General features: G+C 44.3%; 1 protein-coding gene across 6 annotated transcripts in view; it reads left to right on the top strand.

Annotated features, from left to right (window-relative positions):
* Window positions 1–13,575, top strand: part of PDE1C (phosphodiesterase 1C) — a 604,116-nt gene that overhangs the window by 95,266 nt on the left and 495,275 nt on the right. For all 6 annotated transcript variants that reach the window (XR_010322749.1, XM_064290125.1, XM_023544312.2 and 3 more), the window contains exon 2: window positions 13,191–13,241. Coding sequence is in view for 5 of the 6 variants with exons in the window: in XM_064290125.1 (XP_064146195.1) it covers window positions 13,191–13,241 (51 nt within the window). In the remaining variant the exon portion in view is untranslated. The remainder of the gene's footprint in view (window positions 1–13,190; window positions 13,242–13,575) is intronic.

Here is a 13,575-nt window from a genome sequence, read left to right as displayed (position 1 = left end):
AAGTGATTTTTAAAAATTGTGGTAAATACATAACAAAACATTTGCCACTTTAACGTTCTTTACATATATAATTCAGTGATACTAATTACATTCATCACATTATTCAACCATCGCAGTTCATTTATTTTTTAAACACTGCATTTGCCAAACCAAACACACTCATCTAAGTGTGTGGAGACCCCCAAATGGCCTCTAAACTTCCATCCTGCTTAGGAGATAAGATGCTAAGACAAGAGCAAGCCTTTAACTTGTGGATGGAAAGACTCTTTGGCTTACTGGCAGAGGAGGAAGAGGGTGAGAGCTCCGATCAGCATGGCCTGTCTCCATCCTGGGAACTCTGGGAGTTCAGACCTCCCTAGCCCTTTGCTTCATAGCTAGTGTGTGCCAGGCCCTGAGCTAGGCTGGGGGGAAATCATGTGAGAAAATGTGGACTATGTCTATGGAAGCTCAGTCTAGGGGGCACCTCAGTTCCATGCCCAAAGCTGTGATTTCCTGTGCCCTGGTTTTATTTATTTGGTGAATTTTGATCTGTTCAGGCTGCATCCCAGTTGGTAATTATGTGATGATTTGTGCTGCTGGACATAACCATGCTGGCAGCTCGTGACGGAGCTGATGTTTGCAAGTTCTGTGTGTGTGAGTGTGTATGTATATATGTGTGTGAGTGTATGTTAGTATATATGTACATGTGTGTATGTGTGTGTGAATGTGTATGTGCATGTGTGTGTATATGTGTATGGTATGTGTATTAATGTGTGTGTATGTGTGTGCATGCGTACACACTGGCTCTCATGAGCTCAAGTACCTGGTGCTATGAGGAACTTGCATAAAAATGGAGCAGCTGAAGTTAGTCCTGGCTGTGAAGTTGATGTCTTTTATCAGATCTGAGGCTCTCTTTGTGTGTTTTGGGCTCTATGCCCTGCTGGCGACATGCCCAGAGTGAGCGGTGATCTCCAGTTCAGCTCCGTTTTATGTGAAGCCTGTCGAGGGGATGAGTTTCTCTCTGTCTCTCTTGGCTGTGAATACGCGCTCTCATATGCACATACTGCGAATATCTGTCTCAAGTAGGTTTCAAAGTCATACTGTTAGTAGATTTTTCTTACACAAAATTGCTGGAAAAAAAAAACCCCAAGGGAATTGGGCATTAAATGCATGTGAAAGCTGACCAATGAAAAAGGAAGACAGAAGAAGAATTGATGCATTTGAACTATAGTTTTGATGAAGAATATTGACTATACTATGGGCTGTACTTTTTTTTAAAATAACTTTTATTGTGCTTTAAGTGAAAGTTGACAAATCAAGTCAGTCTCTCACACAAAAACCCATATACACCTTGCTACACACTCCCAATTACTCTGCCCGTAATGAGATAGCCTGCTCTCTCCTTCCACTCTCTCTTTTCGTGTCCATTTCTCCAGCTTCTAACCCCCTCCACCCTCTCATCTCCCCTCCAGGCAGGAGACATCAACATAGTCTCAAGTGCCCACCTGATCCAAGAAGCTCTATCCTTACCAGCATTCCTTTCCAACCCACTGTCCAGTCCAATCCATGTCTAAAGAGTTGGCTTCAGGAATGGTTCCTATCCTGGGCCAACAGAAGGTCTGGGGACCATGACCACTGGGGTCCCTCTAGTCTCAGTCAGACCATTAAGTCTGGTCTTATGAGAATTTGGGGTCTGCATCCCACTGCTCTCCCGCTCCCTCGGGGGCTCTCTGTTGTGTTCCCTGTCAGGGCAGTCATCGGTTGTAGCCGGGCACCATCTAGTTCTTCTGGTCTGAGGATGATGTAGTCTCTGGTTCACGTGAACCTTTCTGTCTCTCGGGCCCGCAATTGCCCTATTGGACTGTACTTTTTTAAGAAAAAATTTTTTATTGTGATATAATACATATAACAAAATTTGCCAATTTCACCATTTTAAGGTGTACAATTCAGTGGCATTTACTACAGTCACAATCTTGTGCAATCATCACCACTGTCTAGCTCCAGAACATTTTCGTGACCCCAAACAGAAACCCTATACATGCTAGCAGTTACTCCCTGTCCTTCCCTCCCCGCCCCTCAGTCCCTGACAACCATCAATCTGTTCTCTGTCTCTACGGATTTACTTACTCTGTATATTTCATATAAATGGAATCATACAGAGTTTGACCTTTTGTGTCTACCTTCCTTCACTTAGCATAATGTTTCCAAGATTCATCCATGTATCAGTACTTCCTGCCTTCATGCTATACATTTTCGTAGCCATCCAGGGGCTTTCTGATGGGCTCTCAGAAAACATACTTGACTTTTCGTTTTCAAAGTAGATTATGTCCTTTAGCACCTTGCTACTCAAAGTGTGTTCCAAGGACCAGTATTGTTGGCATCCCCTGAGAGCTTGTTAGAAATGCAGGCTCTCAGGCCCCACCCCGGATCTATTAAATCAGAATCTACATTTTAAAAAGATCCCCCCATTTTTCCTGTGCACAGTCCAGTCCGAGATACGCTGCTTTGGAGGGCAGTCTTCTGGGAAACGCTCAGTGCATTTGGATGGCTCCTAGATGGACGAGGCTGAAGATGGACCCAAGGTGCCCTCAGTTTAGACTGAGAATGAAGCAAAAGAACTTGACCTAGGGAGGTGGAAATGAATGTTGTTAACAGTGGGCTGCTGAAGCTTATTTAAAACAAAAACATATATTCTTCTCTTTCTGCAATAATTTAGGTGACTTTACATTTGTGGGGAAAGGCCTTAGGATTTTCATGTTGTCAAATGAAGGAACTGGGCTTGTCAGTTCGGAGAAGAGAAGGCTTATGGGGCTGAAGGCACAGAGTTGTCATCAAATGTTGGAAGGGCCCCTGGAAATCAGATCTATTCTGTGTGGGGCAGAAAGATTTTGCCTCGATATGAAGAGCTTCCGAACATTGGGAGAACTGTTTAAAGGTAGAGGGGTCTATCTACAGAAGTGGTGAGCTCCCTAATTTGGACAAGTTGTTGAACTTTTCTGAGCCTTAGTTTCCTCTTCTGAAAAAATGGAGTGATAATACTTCCCTCATAGGATGGCGTAAAAATTACATAAAAATTATGCAGTGATTTATGCTGCCTTGATCTTTTCAGTCTCTTCATATGCATGTGAAAGCTGCACAATGAACAAGGAAGACAGCGAAGAATCGATGTATTTGAACTGTTGTTTTGGTGAAGAAATATTGAGTATACACGGACTTCCAGAAGAACAAACAAATCTGTTGTAGAAGATTAGAAGTGAGGATGGTGAGACTTTGACTTGCTTACTTTGGATATGTTATCAGGAAAGACCAAGTGCTATAAAAAGGACATCATGTTTGGAAAGTAGAGGGTCAGTGAAAATGAGGGAAACTCTTAATAAGATGCATTGACATAATAGTCAAAACAATAGACTCAAACATACCAATGATCTTAAAGACGGCACAGGACCTTTCTATCGTACATAAGGTTGCCATGGGTTGGAGCTGACTTGATGGCAACTAACAACAACAACCACCACCAAGTTCCTAGCAGTGCCTGGCAAGAAGTACAGACTTAATAAATTTCAGTGCCCTTTCTCCCTCTTCTGTATCGTTCCTTTCTTTGACTTGTTTGGGGTGGACTGTAATTAGCTAACAGTTTGGCAGCTCTCTTGATCTGTTTTCATCTCATACACTTCTGATTCTTGTTCACTATTGGTGGTTGGCCTATGTCCGGTTTGCTCAGCTGGGGCTTTTTAACGTGGCCAGCATTGTAAGAGGCCCTGTGTGGGCAAGCCTTGGTTTGTGAGGCTGCACCCCTGATGCGGGCCAGCAGTCCTCCAGGTAAATGGCCATCATGATCGCCAGGACATTGGTCAGGCAGGCTGGACAGAGCCACACAGGCGCATCACATCAGGAAGGACTCATGGTCCTCAATGGTCGCCAGTGCTTTGTAGTGACTACCCACACTGGACCAGTGTCCCAGCCTCTGAATTTAGAACATCTTTAGACACAACTGCTCGCAGATAAATTCACATTTCCATCTGCGGATGCAATCATTTTTAGACGGGAATAGGAGAGAAGGTGGGGTTGCAGCGAGAGAGGCATTTTTTAATTTATCAAGATGCGAGTGCTACTGTCCCTCCACTACCTTTTACAGCACCCTCGCCCCCAATAAAAAGCTTTTATTGCATGTGCAGGGGAGAGAGTTACAGTATAATTGCTGCGCCTTAGTCTTCCCCAGGGCCTATGACGCACCATACTTCTCCCCGCTCCCTGGAACAGATGACATCATCCTTTCCACCTCACTAAGTCTCTCCTGTCCCCTGTCTTCCTGGAAGCTCCCAGTACTACTCACCCAGTCCACAAGGATCTTTCCCTTCTGTGAACAAGGACCCTCCAATGACCAGTCAAGAGAGTTTGGATCATGTCACATATTAATACTATTTTTAGGCCTCAGGTTCTGTGAGGTCAGAGCCTGGTAGTTAGGCCAGGTGGTTTGTACAGAAATACCAGACACCTTGATAAATTCATGTAAATAATCCATGTCAGGAAGCTCATTGCCAGACCTTCATGGGTCTCAGCTGGACTCCTGGCCACCCAAAGACCATGTTATATCCATCCTTGGATCCTGTACAGCTATGGGGGTAGGGAGGGGGTACTCAATATAGGCTGATTGATTGATTGATCTGAGTGACAGAAAGCCATGGAGAGTTAATCTGAACAGCCTGGCAACTTGGAAAGAGGGATGAGGGAAAGGGAGCAAAGAGTAATTGAAATAAGTGCATTTTACTTTTATTAATTTTCCACTTTATTCAATAAAGAATTTGGTGCACAAAGCAAAATATCAAATAAAATGTGATTTGTGAAATGAGATAGGCTATAGACAAAAAATATGTATGTATGTAGGAAGGAAAGAAACATGGGCATTTCCATGTGACTCTAATTCCTCCAAATTTAAAAAAAAAAAGAAAATATGTTTTCAAGCTGTCTTCTTGGGTTGGCAAAGACTGGTTTGATTTTCCCTCTGTGTTTCATTGTGCCCTGGGCTGGGCTGAGCTGAGCTGGTGAGCTGCTCTGCCCTCCGGCAGGCTAGCCTTGCCCTCTGTAAGGATTTGCCTGTTATTCTAGGAGACAAGGGCCTGGAAGGTGCTCCATCTCTGCCACTCTCAAATTATCAGGCCCTGATGAGTCATCACTACAAATTGGTTTTATTTTCCTTTGTGTAGGAGCCTGATTCAGAGTTGATTTGACAGCCAAATTGGCCCAGAAGGTATAATGAGGCAATGCCAAGCATTTCTGAATAAAGAAGGGGAAAAAGGGACAGGCTAGGGGGTGGTGATGCCTTTTATGTTGCTTGGGTACAAATTCCAACAGGAGTGCAGAGCTGTGTTCTCATGAGGAACAAGAGAGCAGAGTACATTCCTCTGTGGTGCCTCCGGTTTTAGGCTAAGTGAGGGGGAGGCAAAGGGCTCTCCTGCCAGGCCCGGACTCATCAAATAGTACCCATATTCAGATGCTGACAATGTGATAGGGGTAGCACTGGCTCTGGAATGAGGTGGTACTGGATTCAGTTCCCAGATCTACCACTTACTAGCTGTTTTCATCTCAGGCAATTTACTTAAGCTCTTGAAGACTCAGTTTCTACATCTGGCTAATGGGAAATAATAGCAATTGCCTCAGAGAGTTGCTATGAAGATAAATTGGGTGATGAATGAGCAGTGCTTAGCACAGTCCTTAGTTCTTATGTAGCATCTCTCGTTTTAAGCAGCTCTCATATTTTATGTATTAAATTAACTTGTGTTAACTGCTTGCACTATCCAGAACTCCATTTTCTACCTAAGGGAGGTCAAACAGGGTTAGGGACCTGCCTGGTAGCTGGGGTGCTTGCATGAACATGGGCAGTGAAGCTCCTCGTTTTGTAACCAGCTTCTCCCTTCTCTGGGTCCTACTGCTGTGAGTCCTGGTCCTCCTGCCCACCTCACCAAAGGCCCTCTCTCTACTGAAAATCTCCTGGGCTTGTGCCAGGTGCCAGGTGACCTCCCCTATTCTCTGCAGGCTGGCACGTGGCTCTCACTGGGGTAGAGAAGTAGAGGGGCCAGGTCGCAGCTCTGTAGGTGTGTAGGTTTTCTGTAGGTGCAGCCCTCTCTGGAGCATGTGTCCTACCTGCCTACCCTTCATGGAAGGAAAGGAGGCTACATGGGAAGGACAGAGACTTTGGAGCCAGATACACTGGGTTTGAACTGGGATTCTGCTGGTTGCTATCTGTGTGGCCCTGGAAAAAATTACCCAACCCTTCTGAGCTTCAGTGCCATGTCTGTCAAATGGGAATGAGTGTTATTCCGTGTCAGGAGGGACCATACAGGTGGTTCACAGCTTTATCTGGTACATGCAATTTATTCAGTGCTTGATAAATATTTCTGAAGGACTGAGTGGAAATTAAAAGCACATATAGGTAGGTGTTCGACAGATGTTAACAGCCTTGATCTTCCTCTTTTCCTTCTCCTTCTAGGCCCCCACTACATTCCCCATGGGAGATTGGTAGGAGGTTGGTCACTGATTCATTCAATAAACATTGTGTGCAGGCATTTAGGCACTGCGGATACACTGACAGAGAACTCATGCTCACGTGGGTCTTATATTGTAGTGGGAGGAAGAAGGCAATAAACCCAATAAATAAACACAGCATTGAGCATATGAGAAGGTGAGAAGTGCAGTGGGAGAAATAGAACAGGGGAGGGGGATGAAGCACAGAGGGGAGGACTTGAGAGCTGCGATCATAACATGGTAGGCCTTCCTTGGAAGGTGACATCTAAGGGAATATGGGTAATGATGGTCTTGGAACAAGTCTCTTTTCCTCCAGCACTCCATCCCATTTTCCTTGCTGTTGCTCAGGTTGTTGCAAGGTGAGAGAAGCCAAATACCTGTGAGCAGTGCCACCCTTCACCTCCTACTGTAACTAGGGAAGGTGCCCAGAACCTCACTCCCATACTGTCTTCTCTGGGAGTCCGTGGTACCTAGCATTCCAGCCACCAGACTTCCCAAAGGACCTCACCTGGAGAGGATCCCTGGGCTGGACCCAGAGCTTTCAGCAGAGCAGCAGCCAGCTAGGTAGTTGGGCAGATTTCTTGCAGGAAGCCAGGTCTGCCAAGGCCTGCTTGCTCACTGTGTGTTTGCTCTGGCACCCAGCACCCTCAGCTGCATTTACGCTCACCCAGGTGCCAGGGCCTTCAAAACAAGGGTGGTGGTGTTTGTGGTGCTGGTTTTGGTTACAAAGCAGTGTGCACCTGCCCAGGCCTCAGCCACAACTGCTTAGAACACCCACCTGCCCCCTTGTCAGCCCCTTGCCCTCCCCTGCACTGTTCTGATGACCCAGGTTGTTTGTGGCTCCAGCTGGAGCACCTGATCTGGTTTCATTGCCTGTGGTTGGGATGTTCATCGCTCAGAGTTAACGTCCCAGCGCACCTGCCTCCCTCCCCCTGGTCTCCGGGGCAGGTACTTAAGGATTCCTTTTTGGCGAGTTTTTGAGAGAGTGAGACATACAGCAAACAGATCAGCGGACCACTTCTTTTAGAATGTTGCTTTTCACACATTAGTGTACCTCAGTGGTTTCTGGGCAATTGTTTAAAACTTAGACTCCTTTCCCCACTGATTCAGTGGATCTGGGGTAGGACCAAAGAATCGGTATCATCATCGTCATCATCATCTTTGCTATTTTAAAGTCACTTCTCTAGGTGATCACATTCCAACAAACCCAGGCTGAGAGGCACAGTTTACCTCCTTAACCTGTTGTGTGTTAAAAACAGCAACCATAACCAGCCAGTTATTGTTGAGTAGACTCATGGTGACCCCACGTGTATTAGAGTAGAACTGTGCTCCATACAGTTTTCAATGGCTGATTTTTTGGAAGTAGATTGCTAGGCTTTTCTTCCAAGGTATCTCTGGGTGGACTTGAACATCTAACCTTTTGGTTAGCAGCCGAGCACATTAACTGTTTGTACTACCCAGCTTGTATGTTAAGGCTGATTGAAATCTGTTGTCTCAACGTTTCCAGTGTCTAGCCCAGTGCCGAGCTCCCAGGTGTGCTAATACGTGTGTGTTGAAAGTTAGAGGCAATGCGAGGTGAAGCCTTTTATAAAGAATGCTTCAAAACGCGAAGAATTTCCAACTAATTGATCTCCATAGTCACGTTTGCATTCTCAACCACTGAATTTTTCTTAAAGCAGAGGCATGCCTCTGTTCAGGATTTTAATAACAAAACAACAGCATATTGAAAAGAAGAACTGAATAAACCAAATCCATTGCCGTTGAGTTGATTCTGACTCATACCAACTCTACAGGACAGGGTAGAACTATTCCATAGAATTTCCAAAGAGGAAATCTTTATGGAAGCAGACTGCCACATCTTTCTCTTGTGCAGGGGCTGGTGGGTTCGAACCGCTGACCTTTGGTTAGCAGCTGGGTGCTTTAACCACTATGCTACCAGGGCTCCTTGAAGAACTGAATAAGGGCAATTATTTTTGAAGGAATCTGAGGCTTACCCACCTTCCTGATTATGGCTTTGATAAAGTTGTATGAAGTTACACCATTTATTAGTGATTCTCAATGTTGGCTGCATGTTGGAATCGCCTGGGGTGCTTAAAAAAAATACTGATGCCTGGGTCCCATTCCTGAGGGCTCTGTGTAATTGGCATGGGGTGTGGCCTGGGCATCAGAATTTTTTCAGGTTCCCCTGGTGATTCTAATGTGCAGCCAGGGCTGTAAACCACTGACCAAGAATGTCTGGAAGCCCATGGAGAGGGGAGTGAGAGATTCGTTTCTTGCATCTTACAGGGAAACCTCTTGGATTAGAGATGGAAGGTCCCCCAGACTAAGTGATCCATGACTGCTTTTAAATCTGAACCCAAAACACACTCACACATTCATATACACACAGATATATGTAGTATTTACATGTAAATATACACATGGAGTCCCTAGGTGGTACAAATGGCTAATGTGCTGGGCTGCTTACTGAAAGGTTGGTGGTTTGACTCCATCCAGAGGCACCTTGGAAGAAAGGTCTGGCAATCTACTTCCAAAGAAATCAGCCACTGAAAGCCCTACGAAGCACGGTTCTACTCTAACACACATGGGGTCGCCATGAGTTATAATAGACTCTAATATATACAACGTGTATACCCACACAGGTAGTCCCTGACTGCTCCAACGACTCTCTCATTAGTTAGTTCTGACTTAAGTCGCATACCTCTTTTTTTTTTTTTACTTTTCATTTTTATCGCCTTTTATTATCAGTATCTTTATAAATAAATCTGAGTTTTATTTGTCTTTGGGGGTTGGGAGCATTACATGTAAATTTACAGATATATTTTAATACATAAAAAAACCAAACCAAACCCATTACTGTCGAGTTGATGCTGACTCATACATGCATACGGAAAAAATACACAGATCATAAAAATTTACAATTTACTCTGGCGATGGATAACTTCCACTTGTGGAACATTCTGGATCATCTGGATTATTCCTGGGGGAATGGGGGTGGCGTTTCTAGTCAGAAAATTAGTGAGAGTTATCTGTATGGTCTATTCTTATATTTCTCAGTAACATCTCACTACTTCCCGAATCTGCCTAGTGATTTTAGAAGAACGATCAGCATTTGGGTCCATGTTTTCAAACAACTGAAGCCCCTGATTTAGTTTAGAAAAAACTCCAGCGAATTCCTTCACTGTAAAACTTTTTGACAACTTCTGTCCTTCCTCTTCCTCATCGTTTCTTTCTCCTTCAGTTTTTCTTTCCTCTTCAAAATTTATTAGGTCCCAATCTGCCAATTCCTCATCTTCATGATCTATGAGCTGTTCCGTATTGGTGATATCAAGTTCTAAGTTAAGTGTTCTTGCCATATGGACGATTTTCCCACCAATCTCTTTCATCATATTATCCTGATGGAATGCTTGGTGCGTGTTCACATACCTCAGCAATGTTTTCCATAGCCCCTGTGTGCATTTTCCTGTAACTTCCTCTCAGGAAGATGCAGTGTTCCAGATACACTGACGGTCCTAAGTGTGGTTCGTCATAACTTGAATGTGTCGTAAGTTGGGGGCTGCCTGTATACACATGTTGTTGTTAGATGCCTTTGCATCAGTTTCTGACTCATAGTGACCCCATGTGACAGTAAAACTGTAATCTTTACGAGAGCAGATTGCCAGACCTTTCTCCTGCAGGGCCACTGGGTAGGCTCAAACCACCAACCTTTTAGATGGCAGCCAAGCGCTTAACCACTGCGCCACCAGGGCTTTTTACGTACATACATTAAATAAGTGTATTTATTTTAGAAGAAAAGCAATAGCCAATTGTTTTCCACCTCTCTATAAAGACATTTTTCCTGATCAGTGGGTGGTAAGCTGAGAAGAATAGGTTGGGGCCAGGTTTTCAGTACCAGGCCAGATTAGCTGGATCGTGTTTTGCAGGGGTTGGGGCATCACTGGTGACCTTTAAGCAGGCGTGCTGCATCAGGTCTGCGTCTAGGAGAATAGTGCTTGTAAGGGACTCAGATTCCTTCTGAGTAGAGACAACTCTCCTGGCACCTCACTGGCCTAGATCTTGACTCCTGCTTCTCCTGGGGTGACTCGGATCTGGGTCAGCAATTCCTCTTCCAGGATGGCAGGAGAGGAGGAAAAGCCGTGGAGGGAGGGTCTCAGGCTGCATGAGGAAGCAGTGGCGATGTGTATCTAACCGTGACACTGGGTACTCTTTTCTTCCCCTAGGAAAACACACATCTGCCAAGCTGAGAATTTCAGAGCCCTGGTGGTGCAGTGTTTAAGAGTTCAGGCTGCTAACCAAGAGGTCAGCAGTTTGATTCCACCAGCCGTTCCTTGGAAACCCTATGGGGCAGTTCTACTCTGTCACATAGGGTCACTATGAGTCCAAATCGACTCGGGGGTTGGTTTTTGGTGTTCCCAGCTGTGAATGGTCTTTGTAACCCTGCTTTAAAAGCAGCCGATCACTTTCTGCAGGGAACATTTGGTGGAAGGGGCTGGGGGGGCAACTTGTCCTATTTCTTTCTTTAGAGATCTGTGGTGTCTGAAGAGGAAGCAATTTGAATTCAAGGGCCAGGGGGACTCATGTCTATAACTAACCAGGGCTTTTTTTTCCTTCTTTGGTTATGAGACAACTGTGGGAAAACTTGGAGTTCTTCAGGTGCTCGTAAAAATTGTGTCTCTTATAGTTGGCTGTAATAGTATCTGCGTGAGGATGTTAAATTATGGTTAAAGACTCCTACCGAGATAGTAGCTGTTCTCAAGTAATTTAGATGTGGCTTTGTTCAGAGGCAGGTATGTGAATGTGAATTACGTATGTTCATAAGCTGGTTCTACTAACATTTAAGAATAATTTTAGAAGACAGCGAGAAAATAATCCATTGCTTTTGGAATTCCTGGGCCTTTTTTTTTGAGGAGCCCTGGTGGCGCAGTGGTTAAAGTGCTCAGTCGCTAACCAAAAGGTCAGCAGTTGTAACTCACCCGCCGTTCAGTGGGAGAAGGATGGGGCAGCCTGCTTCTACAAAGATTACCACCTTGGAAACCCTATGGGGCAGCTCTATTCTGTCCTGTAGTGTTGCTATAAGTTGGAATCGACTAGGAGGCAGTGGGTTTTTAGTGGGTTGGACCCTTTTTTGCGTTCGAAATCTTCTCTTTTAAAATCTGTTTGTAGAGTATAGTTATTCTGTGCCTGCCTACCTGCTTTCCTCTCTTCCTCCCTTCCTTTCTGCCTTCCCTTCTTCCCCTTTTAGTTTTACTTTTTTGAAATGTGAGGTAATGGGAGCAGGCTGCAATGCTGCCTCCCCCTGCTGGTCGCTGTTACAGTCTTGTTTGCACTGTACAAAGGATAGAGGCAGGGTCTGGGATGATGCAAGTGACAGGAATACCAAAACAAACTGAGACTGAAATGTTTAATTTTCTTTTTTTTTTACTTGTCCAAATGTAGTGAATTTTAAAATGTTTCCTTTGTGAGAAGGTGAAAGGGATTCATTTTGTCTCCTTTCATTCCTTGCAAAACGAGGTAATAAGTTCATGAAGCAGTGATTTATTTTGTCCTGCTGCTGCAATTTTGTGTACATTAATGCCTAAATTAGCAGTCTCCTTTATTTTGCCGATGCTCAAGGTTTTTTTTTTTTCTAAGCTAAAATGAACAGATCTCTCTGGTTGATTGCTTTGGGTGTTCATTCAAGTAGATGGCAGGTACCTATGCCTGTTTACTATGTATACACAAAACAAGTGTGTTTGAGAAGGTATAATTTTTAAAATGAGTGAAACTTGTCTCCCTTATTAGTCATAGGTTTTTCTTTTAACCCACAAAAATGGCTTCATAAATTATACCAAAAACCATTGCTGTCGAGTCGATTTCAACTAATAGCGGCCCTATATGACAGAGTAGAATTGCCCCATAGGGTTTCCAAGAAGCTACTTGTGGATTCGAACAGCTGACCTTTTGGTTAGCAGCCAAGCTCATAACCACTGCACCACTAGGGCTCCTCGTAAAAATTATAGAAAACCAAACCAAACCCAGTGCCGTTGAGTCAATTCCAAATTATACGGAGTATTAATTTAAGTCTCTCTGCATGATGATAAATTATTCAGAGGAAGGCAAGCTACCCTGCTGAGAAAGTTTAGGGGTAAGATTTTCAAGGATGGTTCTCTGGATACTTTTCTTGAACTCGCCTGTTTGTTAACATCCAATTTAAATGTCCTTCTTAACCAAAACCAGCTTTGTCATTATCTTTTGAAGTCTCTGCCTTGGCTTTGCTCTTATGGGTCAGAAAAAATTAGGACTCATTTCAGATGGTTGGGATGCATATGTGTGTTAGACGGCAGCCTGGTGGTTGGAAGCTTGAAGCAAAATAGTGTACACTCGCCTGGAAATCAGACACACATGCCTCTTACTAATTGGATGCAAATTAATTAACTTCTGTAGACATATTAAACTAGATATTCTTTAGTTCGTCTCCGACTTTATTCACATGTTCTAATCAGAATGATTAAGACATTCGACCTCATTTGGGAACTGAGAGCAACACTGGACATGCAGAAGAGAGGGAGTAAGTTGCTTTTATCTTCTTAAAAGACTCGCACGTACAGCTTAATGTCAAATCATCTGGAGGATTAGCCATAGGCCAGGTATAGTCTATGGACACACATGCCTTGTTCTGAGTTGCGTCTTCTGTTTTTTTTGTTTTCCAGTTGCAAATGAGGCCGGGGACAAGAATGCCAGACCACTTGCCCGCTTCTCCCGTGAGTAAATCTTGTCTCATCCTTTTTCTGGGCTGCTTCTTAACATGCTCCCCAGGAGACTTTTCACTTGCGTGGCTCACCGCTGTGACCCTGCCATGTGGTCTCTGTCAGTAGAACAGCCGTGTAGAAAAGGTCTTCACCTGTTTCATAGGTCATTTGAGCCCCATCACAGGTGAGCTATACTGTGCCTTTTTCCTCCTTAAAAACCAATTGCTGCCGAGTCCACCCCAACTCATGGCAGCCCCATGTGTGTTGGAGTAGAACTGTGCTCTGCAGGGTTTTCAATGGATGATTTTTGGAAGTAGATTGCCAGATCTTTCTCCCAAGGCATCTC

This window comes from Loxodonta africana, chromosome 8, assembly GCF_030014295.1.
Source record: "Loxodonta africana isolate mLoxAfr1 chromosome 8, mLoxAfr1.hap2, whole genome shotgun sequence".
Lineage (NCBI taxonomy): Eukaryota > Metazoa > Chordata > Mammalia > Proboscidea > Elephantidae > Loxodonta > Loxodonta africana.
This window is presented reverse-complemented; position numbering and strand designations above follow the sequence as displayed.